The sequence below is a fragment of the Xiphophorus maculatus genome, chromosome 11 (assembly GCF_002775205.1).
Source record: "Xiphophorus maculatus strain JP 163 A chromosome 11, X_maculatus-5.0-male, whole genome shotgun sequence".
Taxonomy (NCBI): Eukaryota; Metazoa; Chordata; class Actinopteri; order Cyprinodontiformes; family Poeciliidae; genus Xiphophorus; species Xiphophorus maculatus.
The window spans coordinates 20,892,121-20,919,458 of NC_036453.1; the positions used below are offsets into that span (position 1 = coordinate 20,892,121).

Below are 27,338 nucleotides of genomic sequence, written 5' to 3' on the forward strand. Positions count from 1 at the left end.
TGTAGTTTCAAAAATCTTTTAATAGCTGTCTCATTTAGGTTAAACAATGTTATGATAGGTTCAAAGAAATCAAAGCTCAATTCTTCATGTCCATCATGTCCATTCAGTGTTGGAAAACTCCCGCATTTAACAAGAGTGTGGGTCCAAACCACTTGCAGAAGGAGCAATGTTATGCCATAAAGAGTCATAGAGCTCCTTTTTCTTTTCTTTTCAAATGATGGATAACTGAAGTGGTATACATACAGCTACAAAGTAATTACAGTCATCTCTCTGAAGGGCTTACAGTATTCATAAACAAACAACAAATCAAATATCAGTCTAAGTGTATTCTGTACAAACAAGCCAAGTCAAAGCCAAAACCATGAGTTAGTTAGAGTAGGAAAACACATCTTAAGCAATATTTTTGTTTATAGTGAAGCACAAGTTATATCCCTACAGTGTACTTCGCTGAAAAGAAATGAAAATCACATAGAGCCAAAGTATAGCAAGGATACTCAAGTGGACTACAATAAAATACACAACACTACATATGCAAAACTGAGAGGTTAATTTTAACCAATGCCTAATTTACATTTCTGTAGCACAGATTTCAGCACATCCACACGCTCACACACCCACGCCAACCCACTCACACACACATGCGGATGCCATATTTGCACCACCGGATCAGAACATTTTGGCTAAGTTGGACATTTCCATCAAGTGTGGCCATCATTCATTCACTGCAGCTAAGATTCCACAGTAAGTCAGTGTTTAAGCGATGTACAAGGCATTTTGAAAGTAATTACAGTAAAAATACTTTTTCATAATAAGCAATATGACATGAGAAATGCGTATAAAATAGCTTGATAATAGCAACAGTAGTAATGCTTCTCTGCTTTTCCAAGAACTCCCCTCCAGTCACCGTGAATCGTAATGTCACTTTGTTCCACGAGAGCAAAATAGATATCACAGAGTAAGAAAAAGCTTCCCATACAAATCCAACTGTATAAACATTATACTAAGTTCCTGCTAGGTAAAGTTCCAGAAAGTGGAAAATGAAATGCACTTTTTTCTCTTTTAAACTGCCTTCGACAATGGTTATTATAAAATGACTCTGCAAGTAAGACTTCCTACTATGAGAGAGCAAAGGCAGGATGTTGTTGGCTGCACACCTTTGGAAAAGACGAAACAAACATATTCGATCCTAATTTACGTACACATTCTAAAGACAGCTTTAAATGTTTGTATTTCGCATTTTGTCACATCCGCCCTCGTGCCAGGCTATACCCGAGTGGTCGAGTGGGTGCTGGGCAAGCCTGTGGAGCTGTAGCCAGCGGGAAAGGTGCTGTATGGACTCATGTTGGAGAGGCCCATCAGAGAGTTGGGGATCATGGTGATGTTGTTGGGGGTCATCAGAGGGATGTCATCTGGGGAGCGGCGCTGGCTTAGAGAGTAGCTGGGTGAGGCGTGAAGAGGATTGTGGAGGGCTTCACATGGGCTCCTCTGCTGGGACGACAGGGTCTCATCTACCGTGTTGGTGTGGCTGGCATTGTTGCCTTTACTCTCGCGTTGGGGGCTGGGTTGCTGGGACGTCTCCTGGCGACTGCGCTTGTCCTTGCGGTAGTACAGGGCGGCGAAGGCCAAGACGTTGAGGAAAAGCAACGACGCTCCCACGGCGATGGTGACGCTGAGTTCTGTGGAGTAATCTCTGGGATTGGGCATGATGAGGGGACCCATCTCTCTACCGGCCTCACCGTCACCATGAGACGTGGACATGGGAGGCCGGCCGGTGCTGCCGGACCTCTTGCCGTTGGACTGGGTGGGGTCCAGAGGGGTGACTTTGGTGGTCGTTGAGGAGTAGTGGAAAACATCGTGGAGGTTGTAGAGATGGGGGACCAGGTGTTTCCAGAAAGCTACCTTTGTGGCTCTGTAGTGGTCGCGGATCCGAGGCTTCAGGCCAATGTGCAAATACAGTTGGTCGTAGGGGTCATACTTGGACCAGGCGACCTCCTCAAAGCGATTGGCCTTGGTGTGGATGAACTTGGTGTCCTGCGGCACTGGCTTGTTAGGATCCCTGTAAATACAACACAGAGAACCTTAGCACACAATATAAACAGTAGGTTCATGATTAGATCAGATTAGATTAGATTTAGGGTTGGAACTTTTACATAGATTTTAATGTGTTAAAAATTTACAGTGAACTTAATCACTTTTTTTTCACATACAAAAGTCCTAAACCAAAACTTTAGTATATACATCCACAAACAACAGTGGTAGCTGCTTTTCTTGGCCCAATGGAGGTTTGATTTTGCTTTGAAAAAGACTATTGTTCTGTACAATTTGTGCAAAAAAGGAGTTAGCCAATTACTGAAGTTATTAAACCCTAAAATACTATCTCAAAACAAAACACGTCATCCCCAACAAAACGTCCCCCACTGCTAATGTCAGGGTTCATGTTCACATTTCTAAAGATGTATTTTGTTCTCCAAGAAAATATATGACTGATTAGAGGTTCTGGAAACACCAGATCCTTATAACACTTTTTTAATAACAATATGATGGTTTCAAGTGCAGATAAAAAGAATTTAATCTCTTTGTTGTTTAACTCATGTGTATATTCAATAATTCATCAGTTTTTGAATTGAAAATATTTATTTTGTGGATACATGTTTTTTGATGAAAATGCTATTAATTTTGCTTTTAGGGCAGTATTATGTCTTTTTCAGGCACATAGGGCTATTTTATAGCACAATTCAGTAGCTATGTTACCGTCAGTTGTTATAAAAACTCCAGAAATCTCATATATACTCAATTTATTTATGGGATTTCTGTGAGGAGAAAGATTGGAAGCTTCGAAGAGGAGTTGCACCTCAGAGGCGGTGCTCGGTCCCCCTAGGTGTTTTGCACAGCTGAATGGTTGTCATGGAGATTAAAGGATTTCTCAAACATGGATAAAAGAAGCAAAGCAACATTCTACGTGTGCTGTTGATTAAGGAATAACATTATAACATGATGTAAAGCTAAAAAGATGAATTTACATAACACTGCTGCGTTAATTAATTACAGATCCTGCAATTAACTCAATAAAAATTTAATTGTCACCACTAATTAGATTATATTATGTATGCATGAGATGCTAAATAGTTATTTGAAATTATAATTCTGTTTCATAAACTTTCATTATGGCTTTTTCTATTTGCTCTTTTATGATTGTGGATGCAATTGTGAATCACTTTAACTGTTGTTTTTAAATGTGGTACATAAACAAAGCTGACATTGACAAAGATTAGATTACATTTTTAAAAGATTATTGTCATTACACATCTATAAAAACTGTAGTAAAATACAGTCCAGCATCTTAGCAGTTCTGCAAAGAACAGCAAGCACATTGTACACAGCATATATGGGATATGCAGTCAGAATAAAGTAATAAAATATAGGAGAAATTCTGATGTTATCCTTTTTTTAGCATATAAAAACATAATGACATGTTTTGTTTTGTGCCATAGTTTGTTTCAAAATGACGAATTGAAGAGTGCTCTACAATCTGCTCAATGTTCACTAATACTCTCCAACAAATATGTAGGGGTCTTTTAGAACAGTTGCCTGCCATTCACTAATTATATGACCTCTGAAGGCAATACTCTGAAGGAAACACTCCATTCGTGGAGTGTTGATACATTTATAAGGCACTGCTGTGGTACCATGTTCATTTAAGGAAGGCCTTTCTGAAATTCTACCAAAAGGGAAGACAGATTTCTACAAATGAAAGTGCTAAATAGGTGCACACAGTGTAATATTCCCATCTCTCTTCAAAGAAACAGCTTTTACTTTTTCCTACACAGCAGCATTAGCAGCCCACGGTGACCCGTGCCGTGCTTTTGCCTTCTGCCGGGGTCAACCTACACAAAGATTTATTACAGCAGTAGAGTGCTTCCAGCAAAGCAGCAGAGGAGTCCTCCACTAAAGTGAAACTCACTTAAGTGTCTCTTGGCTCAGTGAAAAAAAGAAAGAAAAAAAAAAGACCCAGCAAGGCTTTGCTTAGAAAAAGGCCTGCAGAGCTTCGCACTGTTGAGAAACGAGAGTTTTCCTTTTAAACAGTCAGCATCAAATTGAAGTTGGTCTCGAATAATAAGCATCGTTTTGCACTCCATGGACAACTTTTTGAAAATTAATTTTTGATGTGATTTCAAATCTCCCCAAGATGAAATGGGAAGAAATAAAAACATTGAGACAGACAGATACATGTTTGTTGCTTTTTAGTCATATCAAAAGAAATAATAAATTTTCATAACAAATTAAAGATCGGAAAAAGAAAAAAATATGACATCCTTTGCTTCTGCCCATGAGTAACAAATTGATATCAGTGAATTATGATTCTACATCAGCATCATGGAAACAATATGAAAGAGAAAATCTTCTGTAAAGTTAATACATTTCAGAAGTTAACACATTTTATGGTTAAATCGTTACAATTTTATTAAATACTTAATAAAGTTTAAGTTTGTTTTCCATTTAATACAAACTAGTGTATAAACGGAACCAGGAAGGTCCACCCACCCATCCATCCATCCATCCACCCATCCATCCATCCATCCATCCATCCATCCATCCATCCATCCATCCATCAATCCATCCATCCATCCATCCATCCATCCATCCATCCATCCATCCATCCATCCATCCATCCATCCATCCATCCATCCATCCATCCATCCATCCATCCACTATGCACTGCTCTATGACCTTAGAACTGCATTGAAGTGGCAAGATAAATTTGATAAGTAAAATCCTGCATCTGCTTCACATTTAAATACAAAAAAATATTGTACTTGTGATTGTGTACAACATGAATAGTGACACGAAAAAAAGGAAAACCGAATAAAATTAAAGAGCTTGTTGACATGTATCCTAATTAAAATTAGTCACAGCACAGGAAGCAGACCCTCATTTCAGTTTTTAGACTTTAAGGAATTTAATAAAAAGTGAAGAATTTTTTTTTCCATGAGAGAATTTCAGCTTAATAACAAAGAAAAAAAAAAGAGATAAATGTAAGAGAAGCGTAAGTGGTAATTCAGGCTGAACTTAATTAGTGGACTCTACTTCAGAGAGAAACCAGCGCTGAAGCTACTTCTCAGTCACACCGGGAAAGTTAAATTAGACATTGAATAGGAATCAGGAGGTCAACTACAACAAATAAACAAATCACAGTGAGGGATCTTGTTGGCAGCTGCTGATGTAACTCACCCGCTCTTTGCAAAGTTGGTCCAGTACGTCATGACCACGGCACTGAGCATGATGTCATTCCTGGAGAAGTTGCAGGGGAACAGATCCGTGGGGCCCACCATCGGGATGCCAAACACATACGGCACCTCGTCTCCATGCGCCGAGTCTGACCACACGGGCTTCATAAGGCTCTGGCAGTGGTGGTAGAAGGCGTAGAAGTACGTGGGCGAGCCGTAGCGGGCGTGCAGGTCAGCTGTCACCACTGACGGCTCCACCCACTGGTGGTCAGTGAAGAGGGCAACCAGCGTTTTCCTCCGGGTTTCCGGATTGTCCTTGTCAGCCCAGTCCGTGTACATAAATTTAATAGTCTCCCTCAGGGTGTCCTTACCCTCTGGGTAGCCGTACAAGCTGTCCACAAAATCTGAGACGGCAAAGTCAAAGTCACTGCCGGAGACCCCGTCCTCCAGGTCCATCACGTTCTCCACGAAGCGCAGCCCTTCGCCCTGATTCACGCCCAGCATGATGTCGTAGTTAAGGAACTCCCCCTGCTCCATCAGGATCTCTGGGTCATCCGGGATCACGTCGCCGTCAATGACAGGGCCAAAAGCCACACGGTAACGGTCGGCCTGGATGTCCTGCTCCACCAGTTCCTTGGCACTCTTCTTCTGCAGGCAGGACACCATGTCCACTGTATCCAACACGTTGCAGCCAACCCTCTCTGCAAGCATGCGAGTGTACTTGACTGGGTGGTAGTTGACAGCCCAGCTGGAGAGTGCTGAACCGCTTTGGATGATGGCTCTATGGAACAGACCTTGAAAGAGAAAATTCAAAATTACAAAAAACAACAAAAAAACACAGGATAACAGCTTGTGTTTAACCTAATAAATGTTTTCTGATTCATTAAGAAAAGCCTTGAGCAGAATCCTGATTCATGTCACACTGATGTAGATTCACAGTTATTATTGTTTTTTGTTTTTCATTCCATAAATGCGGTTTACACATATGGTGACTGACAGGAAACATTATACTGATTCTGTTCAATTTAATTTATGTGTACACGTGTAAGCTGCTCTGTCTTTTTTTATGAATGAGTTTTTATGAAACTACAGGGTTTCCCCCAGTACATTATAAGCCTGGCGGGCCACCAGGCTTTACTTGTGACCCCACCAGGCTAAACATTGCTTACTTATTTAAGTCTTTTAAAAATGTTTGCATTTTTTGAAAATTTTATAGTTGGTGTTCAGATATTAATCTTCCAGTTTTTCAATAACACATAATTATCAAGTGAAATTTTAAAATTTCCTGTCAACTTTAAACATTTTTAACTCAAAAACACGATGGCCGCTGCCCTAGTGCCCAATCACCAGGCTTAACAGGTTTACTGTGGGAAACCTTGAACTAATGTCCTCACCATGCAAACAAAACATTGGTGAATCCTCTGATTTTTTAAATGTAAAATCCTCATTTTAATAATTAAAGTCCTTGTTTTTTTACTTGTTTGTTTTTATTATTGCACTTCTTTTTCTTCCATCTATACGTGAAAAAAATATTTCGACCTTGTTAAAATCAAGAAATGTTAAAGGGATTTCAACAGTGAAAATGTAAAAAAAATGTGGGGAAATCAAAATGCAATTGTGGTGCATTCAAAAATGTGTTTTGAATGGGAGTCCATCACACAAAACAGAGCAGAAAGGGAAACAGAATATGGTATTTAATAGAACAGGCATATTGTACAAATGGAATTGAAGAAAAAATTATTAAATTCACCCCAGAAAAAACAAATCTGGCCAAAAAAAGACCCCAGATTTATATATAGCAAGGGGATTGAGGGATTGACAGATGAAAGCAAACAAGGAAATTTGTGATGTGCTTTGATAACTGGTCAGAAGGGCATAGAGGAGCAAAGAGTGATGAAACCAGAGCAAATGGAAAGTTGGTAACATAGAAGTGTGTAGAACTTCTCTTTTTTTTAATGTAATGATAAAAATGTCCAACATTTACTCTGCTGTCCCTTTCATGTCTTTCATCTGTGTGCCTCTCTATGCAGATCACGTCTGGGCATGTCAAACTAATGGTCAATTTGTAACACTGTGTCAGCGAGTAGGCGTCGAGTTTTTACTCCACCAGTTCTTTGCAAACATACTGTAATTGTAGAATCGTTAATATGGTGTCTCTAACAAGCTGCGGGGCTTACACAGACTGCTGACGCCAACTGTACAGGGGGCGGGTGTATGCAGAGAGCTGAATATGCAGTAACCCTGAGCCTTCAATGTTGATACAGGAAACAAGCTGGTCTTTTGAATTGTTTACATGTGGTGCATCACCTCTGTCTCTGGGGAATTTGCATGTAAAGTGACACGACTCTACCTAGGTGCTTGAATGTGTACATTCAACAGAAGAATCGTGCAGCAGTAGTGTTCTTGCAGGGGATTTTTTAAAATAAATTTTTCTCAATTTCAGGGCAGCAGTGAGTGAGTGGGTCTACTTCAAAGACAGCTGGAGGTCTTTGTGCATTGGCTGTAGCGAGAGAGAGCACATCCAATACAGATTCCTACAAAGGACAGCTGCTGCAACCTCTCTGGCACTGATGAAAACACAATCTCTGCCCTTCTTCTGATTTTGTGCAGCATCATTGAGTGAGCTGGAAGATTAGTAAAGCAACAATAAGAGGGTTCAATCCTCAGATGCTGAAATACAGACATCTGAGACTCACAGGGAGGCTTTGAGAGGACATCTATCAAATGCAACAGCCCTGTGCTACCTGCTTTTCAAGGAGTTTCAATCACCGAGTGTGGTGGGTAGTATCTGCTCTCTCGTTGGGTGATATCATTAAATTACCAAAACGGGCTGTTTTTGAGACAACGCGCCAGTTTTGCAGGGAATACAATGTCCAGCAAACTGTTTAATATGTTTTGTTGGGAATTTATGTGAGAGGCCAACACAAGGGTTAGATTATAAAACAATAGTACATCACAGGGCACAGTTCAATGCATGGTATAAAAGTGGAACAATATATACCTAAAATAGTAATTTACAGTTTAAATACATTTCAGTTATGGAAGGAAACATTTTTGAGGCTGGTCAAGACCTGAGACTGGGACAGAGGTTCACCTACAGCAGAACAAAAGTCCTAAACATGCAGCCTGAGCTACAAATGACTGGATTAAAGCATGTTCAGTTATTATAACGGCCCAGCCAAAGTAAAAAACTAAATCCAATTGAGAATCTGTGTCCAGATTTAAAAAGGTGATGTCCAGAGTCATCCAATCTGACTAGTCTTGAGCTAATTTGTGATCAGAAAGGTAAAAAAAAAAAAAGTCTCCAAATGTGCAAAGCTGGACATAGCCCAGAAGATTTGCTGCTCTAATTTAAGCTAATGTTTTTTCTACATTTTATGGGGACAGAATATAAAATCCACCCCACACTTTTCAGATTTTTATTGCTGCATTTTTAAAATCATTCATAATTTTAATTTCCCATCCAATTCCATGTAAATCAATTTGTGTTGATTTATTACATAAAATCCCAGCAAGTTACACTTTGTGGCTACAAAGTGACATAATGTTCTATAAATATTTTTGCAAGTCATTCAAGACTTTTTTTAAATTATTATTTCGACAATGTCCGTTAGGTGAAAACATACTGTTTATTTTAAAGTTTTGAAATAAAGTTAAACCGATTTGTGAAAAGTCACTGCTGTTTTTTGGTAACTACTCAACTTTGTCGACATGCACAAAATTGTAAACAACTCCATTGCAGCGTATCTGAAAAGCAAATCAGCTATATTGGTAAAAAAAATATTCTCAGGTGGACCCAATTTCATGCTGAGAACTTTATAAAAACAACAGGCTTCTTTAAGAGATTCACATTTTAGGGGGGAGAGAGAGCTTTTAGACTGATTAGTTTGTGTGGAGAGGGACAAAAGCAATCACTTACTTAACAAATACCCCATTTACCCCACCCCGTCATCATAACACTTCATCTCCCTGCCAGAGCATGTAGAGCTATGCATAAAACATGAAGAAAGTTCTAAAATAAAAGTACTTGGTTTGAATATGATTATTTAAAAAAAAAAAAAAAAGATGGGAAAACACAGTCGAGGCATATTGAAATGAATGACCTAGATATTGACTGATGAAGCTTATGTGGTAAATTGCACATTCTTACCCTCTGAGTGGTGGGACAGCGTCAGCAAACTGACACACGAAGCTCCGATCCCAGACCCAAAGACGGTTATGCGGCCTGGATCTCCTCCGAAGTAACCGATGTTTTTACTGATCCAGCGCAGAGCCTGAATCTGATCCAGGAGGCCGTAGTTTCCCTTCGCCGCCTGGTCACCAGTACTGAGGAATCCTGATGTATACGGGGAGGCAAGAAAGGCAAAGCTAAGATTAAGGCTATGTACTACAGTGTAGTCACATCTTTGATCCAAGTGTGTTGCCCTGCAGGGAATCTCAATGAACAGAGACAGGTTCCCCTCAGGTGTAAATATGCTTTTACTCTCTCCCTCTGTGTTTTTCTGCTGTAGTCAGCTCCTTATGGTAGTCCCTCAGCATCGCACCCCTCTTTGTGAATGTGCTACTCATCAAACCTAAAATCTCCTCTCAGAATAGTCACTTTATCCCATGTAATGTGCATGAATTAAATTGATAAAATAACATAAAACTCAGAGGTGCTCTTGATTCTTCTGCTTGTTCTCCCTGTCTAGTTGCATCTAAAACTCCCGGATAGAAAGCAGACTAAGCAACAGCAACAGCAGCACTGACCTTGTGAATGCTGCAGCATTTATTATTTAAAGCAGTTTCACTCCCAAGAACAATACAGGTTGATAATTTTGTCCAGATTAGATAAATGTATGTGAACCAAAATAATTGGGGTAACAAAAACTTTGTGCAAAAAGCATTTATGAGGATTTGCGTTGTTATTCCACAAATAAAATGACAGAAAGCATTTCTAGCTTAGTCAGATTTTCCCATACATTTGCGTGCTATTTTATAGTGAATAGTGGAAAATAAAGACCACTTTGGCAGGTAATTCTGTGGTTCATGTGGAGAGGTAAAGTTGTATTGCTGATAAAATACCATAACATTCATTATTCCAGATACATCATATTAGGCTTTTTGATTTTGACATTGAGTCTCAGTAGGATATTATAGCTTTTTTCCCAATCTGCTGCTTATGGAGAAACACAGGCGTCGTAATATTAGCTTGTTAGTAGGTCAGGTTCAGGTAGACTGAATGGCTCTCTGCCTGAGAGAATGCTGCTCTAAGCTTGAAAACTGAATTTTGAAAACAGCATTAATACGACTGATGGATGCTGCTTCCTTTCAGATTTCATACCATGATGTTTAAGGGTTTTCACAGCAGGAAATATGTCTATACAGACAGAATTAGCTTTTCTTTCAGGTGGAGAAGAAAGTGAAATAGCTTCCTTTCAACCAGCTGTTTAGCATCAGGTGAGGGAGGGCCAGTGTTTTCCCTATGCTAAATACACCTGCAGGGAAATCTACTCATTCCAGCTAATTCTTTGGCATCTGGTGAAAGAGACTTTAAACTCTTTACACTGACAGAAATTGTTAGCAAATTTGTAACCTTGTAAGATTCTTTCCTTTATGTTCTTTACTAACTAATGCGTTTACATACATATGTGCAAGCAAAGCTAATTAAACGTAGCCAATCTTTCCTGACTCTTCTGAGTTTGTGTTAAAATGGGGAAGAGCAGATGTAACGGAGGAAATGGGTTAGCCAAGCTAGTAAAATAACCCAAACTCAATAATTTAACAGCTTTAACCCTCTAAAACACTTAATCTAAATTACTATTCATTAAATAAAAGAATATGAATATTTACATAAAAAATGCTTATCTTGAAATGGGCTCTCTTTATTCCTTTATATCCTAAATTAAAAATTTCTGCCTGGATATTTTTGCTTATTTTAATTGCACACAGTTCTTTAAATGCCCTTTTAGTAAATATATATTTGCCCATTTATCCATAACAACTGGAACTTTCAATATCTAGCAAGTTATTTTCGCAATTTACTGTCTATTAAAAGAGCGACCCTCAGATTAAATTCGCTTCCTGGTACGGCGGGAGTGAAATTACCGTAATAACTCAATATTGGCTGGAAAGCGCAACGTCTCCCCTTTCAGAAACCGTTGGAATTTTTCAGAAAGCGCAACGTGTGGCAGAATTACGGTACTACAAATTTTGGCTGGATCGACGGCGCTCCATTTAGGACAGTTTTAAACTGTGCTTCGGATCGGCACTGCTTGGAAACTCAGGCGTTAATAAGACTAAACAGGGTTTTACTGCATTTTTGAAGTTACCACACACACATACACCCCCACGCACGCCCACCCGCCCACACACACACACACACACACACACACACACACACACACACACACACACACGCACGCGCACACACACACACACACACACACACACACACACACACACACACACACACACACACACACACACACGGTATAGTTACCTAATATTCCAATCCTGTAGTTGAGAGTGACGACCACGACGTTCCCATAACTGGCCAGAATGCTGCCATCCATCATGTTCCCAGTGCCCTCCATATAGGACCCTCCGTGGATGTAAACCATAACAGGTCGGGCTTCAGAGTCCCTTATATCTGCAAAGTTGACACACACACACACACACACACACGCACACACACAACCCACACACATGCTCAGCAAACAAGTGCAGGGACAACAGCACTGAAGTGGAGAATTAATCGAGAACTGTTGCTGAAACTTTATATCACAACTGCCCAGTATGAGGTACGAGAGGTCTGCTAGGAAAATGTGCTTGGAAGCAAGCCAGAGTGGTAGGCCTGTGGCATAAAAGCTGCAATGACAATCAAAAATGCATGGTAAATACACTTTGACAAGAGTTATGAAACTAATCAACATTTTTTTATGAGGTATGGAGGTGTCGGCCCAAGCAGACTTGCCATATGCACTAAATCTAAAGTTCTCTATTGGATATAAAGAGAGAAGAAGGCTTTGATCAAAGCAATATACATGATATTTTTTTTATCCATATTTGAACTCATAAGGACAAGGTCACATTAAACGTTTGCTCTCTGGTTGTATGAACCAGAAAAGGAAAAGATCCAGTTCACTATACTGACAAATGAGGTTTTTTAGACGGACCTTTAAGGGAGATAAGAAGATATTTCAGCCTGTGGATCAATGCCTGGAACAATAGAGACGGTGCACTTACTGAAAAGACTGCAACAATTCTCAATTCAGGACAGGAGATGCACTAATAGAAAACCTATGTCGTCATAAATCAGACGGCCTTATTTTTATTTCACTCAAAGAGAGAGAAAGCAAAAAAGAACACAGTTGTTTGGAAAAGGAAAAAAAAAGAGATTTGAACAAGAAGAATCCATGCATCAAGACTTTTGAGCTGGTAGAAAAAATACCTTCAGATATATGAATCTCAGCGTGTGAGAAAGCCGCGCCCCTTTTCTTGTGTTGGCTTCCTGGGATTCAGAAAGGAGGAAAAAAAAAAAAGAAGTACAAAATTCAAAAAAAGCTAGGTAGATTTGTCTGCGCCTCTTATTTAATATACCGCTCCAATCAAAGAGGCAGCAGGAAGAGGAAAGAGCCAGAGTCTCTTTCTGGCAAAAGAAAAACATCAGGCAGTTTTAAGTATGGCAGTTAAAAAAATGGATAAACTGGTGCTTTAAACAACTAAAAGTTTGTTTTTTAAGTACAGTGCTTACATTTCTGTAACCAGTAGATCTCCATCACGTTTGATAGTCATAGATTCAAACAATTTAAAACTCAACATCAATTCCAAGATGTTATTTTGGTCATTGTTGCATTATTTTCTCGAAGCTTTTACAAACTTTGATTCCCTATTTAATGACTTTTCATCATAATTTCACTCTAGATGTCAGGAAATAATTTTCATAACACTGTCAAAGCACAACTGCATTTGTAAATATATCCCCTACAGGCTATATATGTCAAGTTGATGTGATTTGGTAATTCTTCTGCGTGTTAAATATAAATTCCAAGATGATTTTCCATCCAGAGCATAATTTGCATATTAATGAGATCATTTTTTAATTCCCCAAATGAGTAATTATATTATTAATTCCACAAATGTCTATTAATCAGGCAACAGACAGACAAGCTTTACTCTAGCCTTGGCGCCACATTCATCTGTTTTTAAATTTCTCTAGGTTAAGGCAGGATGAGGCGTTTTGAGATGTTTCAGCCTAATTCAAGGAAGTTCTGTTTAAGTGATTCCCTGACTCTACAGGTCTGGCAGTAATTGGGTCTGGTGAAACTGAATTCAGATTTCTAAAAAAGAGAAAATGTATAACTCATTTAGACAGGTTGGTTTGGACAGCCTTTTTTTAATTAATCAATTAAATAAAGCCCTAAAAACTGATCTTTAATGTAAGCTTTGTCTAATATTGAAATTTGCTGATGATCTGAAACATCTAAGTGTGACAAAAATAAGCAAAAATGCTAAAAATCTGTCAGGAATGGGAGGCATCTTCACAGCGCTACAGGATTAAACATAGAAATGATTCTTTAGATGGGAGTGACTGAAGGTGAATCCTTCATTATTCCTGCAACTACCATGTCGATTGCTCAAGTAAATCACTGCAGAATACATTATAAAAAAACACAAAGTGTATTGCTCAGTATAATGAATAACTAACAAGTCAGAAGGTGCATTTTAAAAAGCTCAGAAATCAAGAAAATACCTTGTTTGGAAGCGCTGGAGATTAGTTTTAGAGAAAACACCCGAGCAAAAGTGAATAAATATTGAATCACAAAATGCACAAGGTGCATTTCAAATGAACAAAAAACCAGAGGACCAAACGGGTCATGTTGCTTTTCTAATGCATTTGAAAAGGAGAAATTTAATTGACCTGCTTTTGTGCCAGGTGGCCAGGCCCGTAGGGATCTCAGGCAAGGGGATTTTTGAAATGCATATCTTGCACCATTTTGGACAGCTACCTTTCAAGCAGGCTGTTTGTCGGCTGTTGCTATGCTACCACAGGCAAAAAAAAACAAACAAAAAAAAACAGTCTCAAAGAGCGGTGTGGCAAATACACAAACAGAACCCGGTTCAGCTCTGAATGTTGAACGTTTTGCACTGAGCGCCTGTGAGGGGAGGTGAAAGCCTCTCAAAAATTGTGCTTAATTAGCACCTTGAAGTAACGGGAATAAGGAGAAAACTGTTAGTCAGCGCTGGATTTCCAAATCACCCAGCGTTGCTGCCGTATTACAATGTTCTGTTAATCTACAGATTCACAGCAGACACACAAAGTGTTCCCTCGCCGGTTCATTTCACAGCTCAGAAATAGGAAAGGATTCAGCATGCAATAGTCAGTTGACTCCTGCGCTTCTTTAATTGGCCCCCAGCAGACACACTGTCTGAACAAAGCAGTGACTCATTAATAAGAAGACGATTTTGGCAACAAAAAAAAAAAAAGGATTTGAATAAAGGAAAGTAATTTCAGCCCTTACAAGGCAAGGGCTGAAATGAGATTCTGATGAAATACCAGCCTCACCATTGTTCTGTAATATCTATATAATATGCTATTGTTGGTTGTAAACTGGGGAAAATGATTATCTGACTGACAACATGTATTTATTTATTTTTTTGTTGTTAGTTTTAGATAAAACAAAATATAAAATTAACACCTACTACATATTCTTTTGCAGTTTTAAAGTTGCAGTATGTGACTTTTATAAACTTTTTTTTTTTTTTTTACATATTTGTTGAAACCATCACTGTGCCATGACAGTATGACATGAGACAGAAAATAAATAAAAGTTCTCTGTCTTCTCTGTGTGGTTCTACACAGTCATCTCTAGAAATTGGGTAAAAACAACCAATCAAGGCCAGGAGGAGGGACTTAGCTCTGTCAATCATGCATGTGTATGCACTGCTCACACACTCCCACAACAGAGCCTGTCATGAATACACAAGTTAATAAGTGTGGGCGCTGATGATGATGGATAACCAGTTTTCCTGTGACGGTGAGTTGTTTCTCTGCCAACACATACACGAGCATCATTGACAGCACTAAGACCTTCCTCCAGGCTCTGATAGTTTGTTTTTGACTAGACGCAGCATATTTTTGCAGATGGCTGAAGGACCACAGGGAGAAGACACAGGAGCTTGATTTTTTTTCACAGATTGTTTGTTTTATGTTGTACTGTCATCATGACATAATGACAAGTTTTAACAAATATGTAAGAGGAAAAAAAAAGATTGTTTATAAAAGTAACATACTGCGTCGTTAAATGCTTATTTCTGAGAAGCACAACTACAAGCTGGTTGATTAGTCAGGCTATCTACTCTGGTAGCAAGTCAGCAATGCACTACTAAGCAGACCAGGCATTCGCAGCTTGCTGGCCTTTAATAAGACTGATGCATTTGTTTGCTTTTTGTTGCACAAAGACTGTCTATGTTTTTCACAATTGCTTTTCCAAACAGCCAATTTTTTCTTTTTCTTAACCAAAGGAAAGTGTAGTAGCCTTAATTCTGCTGGCTGACAGGCAAAATGTAAGGGAAGGGCAGTGCTAGCTTGGATTTTGTAGTGACTGTATTAAAGTTTTAAAATTGTGACACAATCATTGGTTGCGGTATAAGGCCTGGAACAGCTCACCAATGTTCAGTGGCTGGACTGGATAAAAAACTGCTGAATTGTAAGGAGTCACCACTCTCTGGAGATAATGGTCCTGTTCCTGAATCCACAGTGGGAATCTCTCACAAAAGAAAAACAACCAGGATAAATGGAAGTTTTAGGAAAATAAGTCTCTGTGGAAAAATGTTCCCAGTTTGATCATCAAGATGAGCCTTTGCCTCACTAAAACTGGTCCTTCTATTGTTCATTTTAACACGAAACAAATGCACCATCATAGCTAATAAAACTGCAGTTTTGCACAAAAAGCCACATCCATTATCTATTCTTTTTATATTGAGCACCCTGTCTCTTTTGTGCTCTACTACATAAAACTCTGCTGTGTGGGAAACAGGGTCCACCACTGACTCCCACAGCAAGCTCAGCTTATGATGTTTGAAAGCTACATTACTCTCTGTTCTGCACAGGGTGAAAAAAAAAAACCTGCTGTCACTCGGGCACTTTCTCTGACATCTCATTAAAAGGTTTCGAAACTGCGGGAAGTTTTGAAAATATAACTTTGTATAATCTGCCGGCAACCGGTCGGCTCCCGTTCCTTCTATTATTATTATTTTCAAATCTGTAAAGTAGCTTTGTTTACTCTCTGTGTAGTTTCACAACACGTTAGGTGTCAGTTTTAGGGTCATTTTAATTCACAAAACAAACATTTCTGCTTGTGAGATGATGGCATCATGTAGAAAAATGGCAGCATTGCTTTGAATGATAAACCAGCCTTTCGGTTGTAGCAGTGGCATGAGCAGCGGTCGCAGAGTTCATGGTGATCACAGGACAACAAGCAGCAACAGCGGCAAGTGGCAGACATGGACCGTCATGGTTATCGGTTTTACCCCACCCACTCACCATCCTCCGTTGGAGCGTAGATGTTCAGGTACAAACAGTCCTCGCTCTGATCTTGAATGTACGTGGCTACCGTGTCCAGGTTATAGGTAAACCAAATGGGCATCATAATCTCTGGCGCCGTGTTGTGGATGTTCTGCGGGCACACGGGCATGAAGTGGGTCGCATTCTTGACCCCGGACCACGGCGAGGGCTGCTCGGGGGGCATGAAGCGCTTCTCACCAACAGGCGGAGCGGCGTAGGGGACCCCGAGGTACTGATCGACGGGTCTGAGGACCTCGCTGGGCACGGGCACCCGGAGGCCCCGCAGTTTCCCAAACTGGGTGGTCACAGTTGGGTAGAATTTCTGGCTTGTCGCCTTGGTCAAAGACCAGGAGGAACATAACATCCACCAAAGAAGAGCACAGTGAGCGACAGTTGCAGTCCCTTGCTGATGGAGCAGGTGTGCAGGCAACAGATGGCCTTTGAGTGTAGCCAGCCACATGGTCTGGGCAGGACAGTGCTGTTACACAACACAAACGCACACTCTAGTGTCTGATTAGACCCTCTGCACTGACCCCGTCAAACAGGCATCACTCGATTCGTCTTGAAATCCAATAGTTATCGAATCCAGATGCACCTCGGTCAGGAATGGATCTGCCCTGCTGCGTGTTTTCATGGCAGTGCGTATAGATCTGAAAATTAGAAGAGATCAGTAAGATAATTAGATCACGCAACATTTAATAATCGTTTAAAATCCTTACTGTGCAGTGAAGAAATTGAAGTGAAAACTTTTACTTAGAAAACTAAGCACTTAGTTTGAATTTCCAGCAAAAATGAATACGCTAATGCGGAAAAAAATCTAAAGCGAGAAGAGACTCTACAATTTACAATTCATATTATATGTATTTTATTGCAATGTCTACAATGTGAGATTAACAAAAAGGAAGGCCGATGTCTGAGATGCTCTTTGACTGAGGTAGAAAAAATATTCTGTGACAAATTGAACTCTGGGATTCTGTTTTTAAATTATGGTCTGTTTCCCTCTTAGCTAAAGAGGAGAACAGGATGTCATCAATGCACGGCACAAGAAACAATAACCTTTGGCTACAATAAGCCGCACTGCTGCTCATGAGACGAGTAAGCTACACACTTTATAATCATTATGATACATTGGTTTGGCTACCAAAGTGTGGCGATTTTATTCGGAAAGGCTTTTCTTTATGTCAGAAGGACAGTTCACAGCATGAACATGAAGTGCTGGTCACAGGTTGACAGGTTCGATTGAGTTCGATTGGCTCGATTGAGATCATTTTGATTCTCAGGTTTTGATTCTGCATTTGAGTTGTACTTTTTGCAGGGCAAGAACTTTCCTTCTGAGCTTTGAACTCCCCGACGATGGAGGATTTGTCTCGTGCCACGGTGCCTTTGCAGCGCAGCACTGACACGTTTGAACCAAGCAAGGATTTCAAGAGGATAATTGAGGGTGTTTAGAACATATCAGTGCAGCTGACCTGGATGGCTTATGACACAGCAAAGGTGGAGACTTGTGTCAAGGAGGCGAGGGGGGAAGCGTGTTTGTGTGAACTGGAGGAGGCGCATCGCGGATGCAGAGCGGCTGTCATTGGAGAGGCTGAACCGCAGCCGGTGCTGAGTCATCACAAACTTAAACTGCAAATTAAGTGATGTAAAATCGTACTCTGATATACTGCGTTCAAGTAAAAGTTGCTGGTTGCAGTGTTGTTGCTGGCTGGCTTTATTAAAGCAGCGTGTGTGTTAACATAATTTATAGCTATGACTCGGAAGAAAGAAGTCTCTGCTCTAAATATCTTTAATGCCTAATAGAGAGACATCTTAAGGCCAGATGGGGCAGATATTGAGCTTTTTAGAAACAATGAAAAGAAGGATGGTTGGAGAAATCAAGGTACGACTTCCAGGTACGAAGAAGGCAGTACCTACTGTAAAGTTTTGTGGTACTACGCTTAACATCTAATTCACTGGAAAACTTTGGCCTACCTTTATATTCAAGCCTCAATGTGCAATTTTGATCCAGCATGGAGTATTTAAAAACTCCACAATTAATTCAAACTTTGTGTGCCTAACCTTTGTTAAAAAATCCACGGTACTATGTATTATCAGCAGCAGGATCTGCGTATCAAGCAGTGTGACTTACTTTCCAACTTACAGCAATTAACATCGGCTTTTCTCAAAAGCTTACCGAGTGTTTTTACAGGAAGAGGTGATGTCACGCGGTGATAGATGAATCCCACTCAGAAGTGGTTCAAAGCTTTGCTCTGGGAATCCAATTTGGAATGAAGCACATATTTTTTTAAAAGTTTAAAGTTTTCAGCTCCAGCTTTCAGCTTGTGCTTTCTAAATTTAAACACATCATTTGGCTGAGTTACAAATCATTGCATTTTAATTTAATCACATTATGCACAGAATTCTGTCTTTGTTTAATAAGAGGGGAAAAGAGAGATAATTGAGAACTGTTTGAGTTAGAGAATCTAATGTTTCCCAGCATCCAAATCTATGTACACAGGCTTTTACCCTTAACGGGGAAAAAAACCCACGTCTACATATACTGCAGAATACTAATCTCCGCTGATCTATCTTATCAGTCGAGCCGAAATCTGAAAAGCACTTCTCAAGATAAAAGGCGTTAAAAGCTCCTTTTGATTTTTTGGTAAAAGGAACAAGACAAATGGCAAATGAAATAAAATTCTTTCATATATAAAAGGCACACTCTCCAAGAATATAAAAGCTTCTGACCTGCCGATGCTTCACTGTTTAATTTTCAAAACCTCTGCACAATGAATAGATTATTTGTATCTTTCGTGTATCTTTCTGTAGATCTAAGCAGCTCTGTTAGAGACTGACATGGAGATGCATAATGGAAGTGTTGCACATTCCCAGAATAAACATGTCTGATGGGACCACACAGGCACCGAACCCTCCACATACAGCAGAGTAAATTTAGGCTCGCTGAAAGATTCGATGAAATCTTCCAGAAAGCTGAAACAATCTGTGTTGAAGGTTTCTTTGTGGTGGAGTTTTAAAAAATATGTGGTTTTGTTTCACTTTTGCTCCGATTTGACCCCGTTTCAGCAACAACAAACTGATTGCTAGAGAGAAAGATTTTATTTATCTATGAATCTAATCATTTTCTGGTTTCAAACATGACACCTTATAACATTCTTTCTAAATGTCACACAGGAATAGATGTCACTGATTATGCTTTTTTTTTATTATTGTAAAATCCAACTCTTAATCTAAGCGCATTTATTCAGTGGGTAAAAAAACCCCAACAAATGTTTAGACACAAATGCAAGAGCACCTTCCTACAGTTCCTACAAAATAAATACAGCATAACTTTTTTATTTGGTCTTCACATCAACTTTACAGGGCACTATGACTCTTAGCCGCTCTTCAAAATGGGAAAGACACAAGAACATGAAATTTATGTTCCATGTATTGCTTTATAAAAGTCAGGAAATGGCTAAAAGAAATCAAAACTACTTAAATTTGCCCATATCTAAAGTCTGAGTAATACTTAAGTAGAAACAACCGAGATTGTGACAAACAAGACTGGGAAGAGAAGAGTTAGGGAGTTTAAAAAAATCCACATAATATTATTTCAATCTGGAGAGACTCAGACGGAGATAAGAAGACAATTAGAAGAGTTTATTGACAAACAGAATTTAAAGTCTTTGGCGCTCGGGCCCCGGCTGGGGATAACGGTTATCGCAGCGTTAGCGATAGGCTTCAGATGAGCATAGGAACGTCATCCCCCGGGGCCCGGCACTGGTGGTGGAGGTTGAAGAAGGGTGCGGGCCTCAGGACCGGGCGAATGGAGGAGAAGGGTTGGTGGTGGGTTGAGCTCGGCTGGAGAGCGAAGGACACGATGAATGAAGGTCCTTATCAGCTGGGACTTGGTCGATGATTGGACGTGACGTGGCTTGGTCCGGCGTTGATAGGTCGACGATTGTGGGCAGGTCGCTTCAATTAACGGGTCCCGGTGGGGATAAAAGAGTCTTCCAGTTTGAATTTGCGCCAAGGCTTCATAATGTTGCAATAAAACATTTACTTATTGAAGACTTTAAAAAAGATTATGATCTGGTTACCAGTCCTGGGGTAGACCAAGGTTTTAAAAAGTTACTTTCAAAACCATTTTTAACAGATTGTCAGTTTCTGCAGCTGTATGGCGCATAGAGTGAGCCAGCACTTCAACACCTGCTCCTGCACACTGCTGGTCAGATAGCTAAAAAAAAAAAAAAGGTATCATACTTTTTCTTTGCTTACATCAAAAACAAATTTGGCAACTCGAAGATGATTCCAGTCATGAGAAACATGAAAAACCTTAGTGTGTAAATTAAACAAGTACCATTTGTCAATCTTATAACAGCCAACACCAGAATCTACCTGAACAGACAGTTTGCTTTAAAATCATCTATCCATCATCTACAGTATATATGCTTGCCCTTAACAGCTGACTTTTTTATTTTTGCTTTTTTTGTGACAATAAACCCCCGTCACCACCACATCCCTAAACCCAAACTGTTAACAAGCTGGACATTAGAACAAGCTTGAAAGGAACAGCTGTGTTGCTTGTCTTCCATTTAGCCGGTTTGTGATGAAAGAAACCTGCGTCCTGTCTTATGCCAGCCTGTCAATGAACAAAGCAAAACAGGCTTGTTAACCTAATCAGATTTATTGATGAGTTTCGTCAAAAAGACTGCTACTACAAGCTCAATTTTTAATCTGATGAACCTATCAACAGAGGGGACAATTTCCCCCGACTAACTCGCTAAAGTAATTAACCATATTTCTGATGCACCCAGCTTTCCTCTGCCTCTGCACCATTTTATATGCACTATGGGGAGTGTAAACACACACACACACACACACACACACACACACACACACACACACACACACACACACACACACACACACACACACACACACACACACACACACACACACACACACACACACACACACACACACATTAAAAAAAAGGTGGCTCTGTCTATCTTTCACAGGTGCTGTGTATCAGCTAACAACAACATCATTACTGCCTGCCAATTTGTGAGCGATGAGACAAATCAGATCACTTTCCCTCTCTCGCTATCACAGAGGTTCATGTGAGAGGAGTTGGACTCGTCTGCTCCGGGTCCAGCTTTGTCTGTATTAATTAACAGTCATGAATGTTCCCTACGGCCAATAAAAAAAGAGAAAAGGACAAGGCTTTCCTTTGTCATCTATCTGCCATGACAATGATGTGAAGCTCCTACGACATTAACAAGGAAGTAGCAGAGAACCTGGCTTCCTTCTGTGTAGACAGGGAAACGTCTTCTGTAGGTAACATGGGTAATGCACCCCAAAAGGCTTCACTTTTAGTCGATGTGGAAAATTGCTTTATTAGGAAAAGATGTTGTAATGGTAAGTTGCCTGAAGTTTATGAGGAAGCGGTGACAGAAGAGATTAAAAACAACTGGAGGTCCAGAAAATTTAAATGAATTCCTAAAATGATTTCCCTTTAAATTACACAGACATGGCGCAAGTATCAGTCAGCATGCGCCTTTCTTCAATTTGATTTCAAACCAAACATCTATCTGGCAGTGCAAAGCTATTGTGGATTATTTTAGAGGCATACACTATAAAACAGGAATTTTTAGAGTGGAATTATTAAAATTTTAATAAAACTTATGAGTTTGTAAATGGAATATTTAATTAAGGTTAAATTCTAACAACTTTAACTGCTTTGTTTTGTTAACAAACCATACAACACAAAGTTGGTTTGTCTGCCAGTAATATTCCTGTTTGTCAAGTCCAGTTTCAAATAGGAAATACTGAGGCTTCCTAATATACACGGTAAAATTGGTTTTATTGGGGAAAAAACATAGTACAACTTAACTACTTTCACCAAATGTTCCAAAAGTTTGTATTTTGTAGTAAGAATTTAAACTTGTGTCCAGTTTGAGCTACATTAGCAAGTGTGCTAATCCAGCTATTATGCTAGCAGGCTAAGACATTGTGTTAGAATAGATCTGAACTTAAGTGATAAAATAGGTCTGTTTCAATAAAGTTTAAAGTTTACTGACCAAAAATGGTCATTTTTGTATTTTTTAACATAGAGAACACAGCAGAAACAGAAAACATGCTTGTTGGTTACAGTTTTTTTTTTTTTTTTACCAAACAGAGGTTTATGTTGATCTTTGCAATTCTTTATTGTTATACACATTTTGAAGCCTTACTTTAACATCCGCGAGTTTTGTATGCAACTTTTACGATTTTATTTTCATTTGAAAATGAGAATTTATTTCTCTATTTGATTCATGCTATTTTTTAAAAAAGTAAAACAAAATTAAAAATTCATGACTGCAGTTGTGAAACTGTATCTTTGGTATTATTTGGTACAGATCGATCTGATCGTGTAGGCTTTAGATGTGTGCTATAAGGTGATTCGAGAAGGAAAACATTATAAACATGCTGTCACTTTGCTTTTTTATTCACTGATGATTGGCAAATATTTGTATCTGTATTTATTTCATAAAATATAAATGGACAGATATCGCATGTTAATGATTCTTGAGTGAAACTGAATCCATCTGCTTTGCACTCTTTGTGCAAAAGAATTTAATGTTAGTTAGAGTTTTGTTGACATTTTGAAAACTGGTTATAACCGGCTGAGATATTTTTGTGTGATCTACCAACAGTAAGTGACACAAGTGGAAGAAATATGATTAAATGTTTTACAAATTCCCATCTGAAAATCAAAACATGCAAAGACATTAGATCACATAGACTCCATAATCTTTTACAACCTCTTTTTGCTGCAGTTACAGCAGCAATTACTTTTAGGTATGTAACTAGCAACATTGCATATTTAGAGGTAGACTTGCTTGCATATTTACCTCTGCAAACTTTCTCAAGCTCAGTTTGATTAGATGGAAAGTGATCTTTAAGTCTTGCCCCAGATTCTCAATTAGATTTGGGCCTGGACTTTGACTAGGTCATTCCAAAATAGGTCTAAGCCATTCTATTAAAGCGCTGGGTGTGTTTGTGTTTGGGGTTGTTGTGTTCCTCTAGTGTCACACTGACCAGTTTCCCTGTCCATACTGATGAAGCACATTCCAACAGCACAATGCAGCCAATTTCTGAAGCTCCTCCAGTTACCATGTGGCTCTTGGACATTTTTTGTTTTTGCCATTTTCTTTTCTTTTTTCATTTTTAAATGATTGTGGTTGAAGTAGATCTGTCCAGGGTGTACCCCACCTCTTTGACCACTGGAGATCAGCATCAGTCCATCCGTTAAAGAACATGGATGGACATATTTTTTAAGATGTACCAATTTACCTATTGCATTAGTTAAGTTCAAATGGTTTGCTTTATCAGTACATCTATTAAAAAGCATTCTGACATTATTCACATGAACCACAGCACAAGCTGAAAGAAGCACTTTTCTAATCTATAATGGGAGAGAAGGATGAAAAGCTTTATGGCGAACATTGCATGGGTTAAGTTGACTGGGTAGCTTAGACAGACAGTATGCCCAGAATTGAATAAACAACATGCTCCTCCCCCCAAAAAAACAACTAAATCTTAATGTTTTACAGTCATACCACAGCCAGATGTTTATAATTATGCCATGTTAGTTTGGGGAATTATGCCCACAGAGAGCGAGATAAGGAGAGCGATGGCTGGAGCAATTGTCTTCAACAACTGTTTATTTATTAACGTATGAATACTTTCATTAATGTATTATTTATTCATTACTTACTTAGCAGCTCATTTGAATGTCGGCTAATCACTTACCAGTCCCTCACATCCAACATTTAATAACAACATAATAAAGCTTCTGAAAGTCTGTTGGATTTTTTATTTTTTTTTCTGGGGGTTTAGAGGTCGGTAAATGAATGTATAAGCAACCCCTTTGTAAACTTTCTGGGGGCGTCCCTGTTTCATAAAGGAAAATCCTTAAACCCTTAAAGTCCCATTTTGCTGACTCCATCCAGGGTTACAAACCCATTAGAGGGATTGCTATAATCATGTTTCACTCTACCAATACTATTTCTACACCTACAGCATCGACAACAAGCACACAGTTCAACACCCATTCAGTGCAAATAAAAATTTGTGGGTCATCTCATCGATTGTAGGGGTTTTGATACCTTTGAGGGGGGAGGCTAGAAATGAAAGCAGCTGAGATGATTTCAAACAACGGGACCAGGCTGCACAATGTCCTTGTAATCCGACTGGCTTGGAACAAACGGTGTCCCCCAATTTTTTTTCTCCCCCCTCCTTCCCTAACCCGAATTTGCCAGTGGACTAGACAGGAGTGGGGATGGATGCATGGATAAGGAGAGCATGTAGGGAACACTCAGCATAATAATCACTGCTTCATAAATTAACGCAAGGATCCAAACCCACAGAGAAAACCAAGCCACAGCCCACGTAGCATCGACAAAACTGCTGTAGTGTGTGTGCGCGGTGTCTGACGGTGTGAATAGGAAGCTTGTTTAATCTAGGTCTAGGACGGTGGGAAAAAATCGGACAACGTGGAAGGAAAATATCGAGAGTGAAAAGGAAACCAATGCATAACAGAGCAATGGGTTTGTGAAACAATCAGCCCAGATGTCAGCTATCAATCAGGACAGAGATTCGTCTCTCGGAAGAGAGAGAAAAGAAGAAAAAAAACCCAGCATCATTAGGTTAACTCACCTGCTTCTACACCAGCTGAAACGCGCTCCATCCCAACATTTTCCTCCGTACCATTCCCGTCAGTCAGGATGCGAGACAAGGAGCTGGAGAAAGGGGAGGAGGAGGTGGTGGTGGTGGTGGGGATCTGTATAGAATATTCCTCCGGCTTTAGGATATCAAACACACGAATCTTCGCTCTTATCTGCTGCTTCGCACAGCCTGTGTGCTTTGCGCATTCACGACGCCAAGGTCAGGAGCGCCAACGGTTTTAATGGAGCGCCCACCACACAGATCTCTCTACGGCGCCCACTGCCAGCGCGTTACCAGGCAACCACCGGGATACGCCAGCGCATTAAATCCCCCCCATCCCCAAAAACTAATAATAATAAAATAAATAAAACAGTATGGGAGGGAGACGGGGGGGGGGGGGGGGGGGGGGGGGGGGGGGGGGGGGGACCTGACTCATTTCCAATTTACAAACCATCAACTAAACACCTTCGACCTCGGACAGCACTCATGCGAGCCCAGCGCTTTGTTGACGGGTGCAACCCATCTGCCTTTGACCGAATGAGAGAGATTGAAAGAGAGGAAAAAAGAGTGAGGCTATTCAAGAGGTGAGCAGGTCTGCAAGGAGAGATGATGCCGTGCATTTGGAATACACGGTTTGCATTGGCGACAGCGTTTCAGCTTACTGTGACCGTGGAGAGAAACGAATGCACCCTGGAAAAATAAGGACGGAAACATTCCTATGAAGTGTTCGCTACTTTGTGACAGTATTCATAGCTCTTGAACCTTTATATATAAATAGACGTTAACATGAAAATGGATTTGGAAAAAAATAATAATAATAAAGGAAGCGTTTGCTTGCTCCCCTTCTGAGATACCCATAATGAAATCCAGTTCACAAATAACCAAATTTGTAAATATTGTTCAACTGTGCAATTTCCTAAATTGCAACACTAAGACCGAGATAGGGTAAGGGAGAAATTTATAGCATAATAATAATATCCCAAGCTTTTAATATCTCACTGCAATCTTCAAATCCACTAAGGTCTGTGGTGATATCAAGAAAAAATGGAAAGGAGTCCAAGGGGTGAGAATACTTTTACAAGATTCTGTATGTATTAAAGAAATAATAAGTTTTACCTGTACCTGAACTCCCTTGCTGTATTAGGCACATATTATAGGTTATTTTTATCTACACAGTAGGATATTCAGGTATTAATTTAGCCTTGTCATGACAGTGTAAGGGTTTTAAAAGAAGGTGTAAAGGTGAGGAAAGTAAAGTGATTTTTGCTTCTTGCACTGTGCCCAGAATAGAACGCTCTACTTGGTTCAAACCTCTGCTCTTCTCCCAGTATAAACATAGAAAATGCTATCAAAAATCCACGGCAACTACTCACTAACCTACAGTAAGTAGTCTGTGTGGGCCAGACACAGTTGCTGACAGAGCAGACATTCCCCCAGATACTTTTCTTTTTTTAATAATGCCCCGTGGCCATAGATGTGATCCATAAGTGAAGAGAGATTTTCACACTTCTTGGGAGAAATGCAGGCCAACATTTTTTTCAAGCTCAGTTACCGTACAAAAGCTTTTAACACAAACTAAACTGGGGTTTTTGTTTAGTTTTTTTTCATACACGCTCAGAAGCTGATGCACCGTTTGAAAGATGGGTTTCTATAGCATTTCTGCTATGGCTGAAGTATATTGATTAATGCATGAGGCTGATTGTAAGAAAGTTAGGCGCATGTTCCCTGAGGTATCATATTGTTCCTTTTTTTAATGTATGCACGGTGCTTATTAGCACCCCTGTCACATATAAAGGGTCCAAGTTAATTTGCATACCGAGACATTTTAATTAAAGACACACTTTCCGGTCCACATATTTGCAGTCATTGACACT

At 39.7% G+C, this 27,338-nt stretch overlaps 1 protein-coding gene across 2 annotated transcripts; it reads right to left on the minus strand.

Moving 5' to 3' along the window:
* LOC102223918 (neuroligin-3-like) lies at positions 1–25,758 on the minus strand. Of its 2 annotated transcripts, XM_005806623.2 has the most exons (7): positions 25,456–25,758; positions 16,753–17,423; positions 12,658–12,717; positions 11,707–11,856; positions 9,376–9,561; positions 5,230–6,019; positions 1–2,056 (listed from the first exon to the last, which is right to left on the minus strand). In XM_005806623.2, the coding sequence occupies exons 2-7, from the start codon at positions 17,231–17,233 to the stop codon at positions 1,264–1,266; spliced, it is 2,460 nt and encodes an 819-aa protein (XP_005806680.1). In that variant the 5' UTR covers positions 17,234–17,423; positions 25,456–25,758; the 3' UTR covers positions 1–1,263. The 2 variants fall into 2 exon arrangements, with proteins under 2 accessions (XP_005806680.1, XP_005806681.1); XM_005806624.2 differs by lacking the exon at positions 12,658–12,717.
* Between the last annotated feature and the right edge of the window lie 1,580 nt (positions 25,759–27,338).

What these genes read in the sequence shown, in the direction of transcription:
- LOC102223918 (XM_005806623.2), bottom strand. Translation starts at nt 17,233, where the DNA reads ATGTGGCTGGCTACACTCAAAGGCCATCTGTTGCCTGCACACCTGCTC. An exon ending in TGAGATTCATATATCTGAAG is followed by an intron (nt 11,857 to 12,657) that starts GTATTTTTTCTA and finishes TCAACTTTGCAG; the next exon opens with ATATAAGGGACTCTGAAGCC. An exon ending in ACCAACTTTGCAAAGAGCGG is followed by an intron (nt 2,057 to 5,229) that starts GTGAGTTACATC and finishes TTGTATTTACAG; the next exon opens with GGATCCTAACAAGCCAGTGC.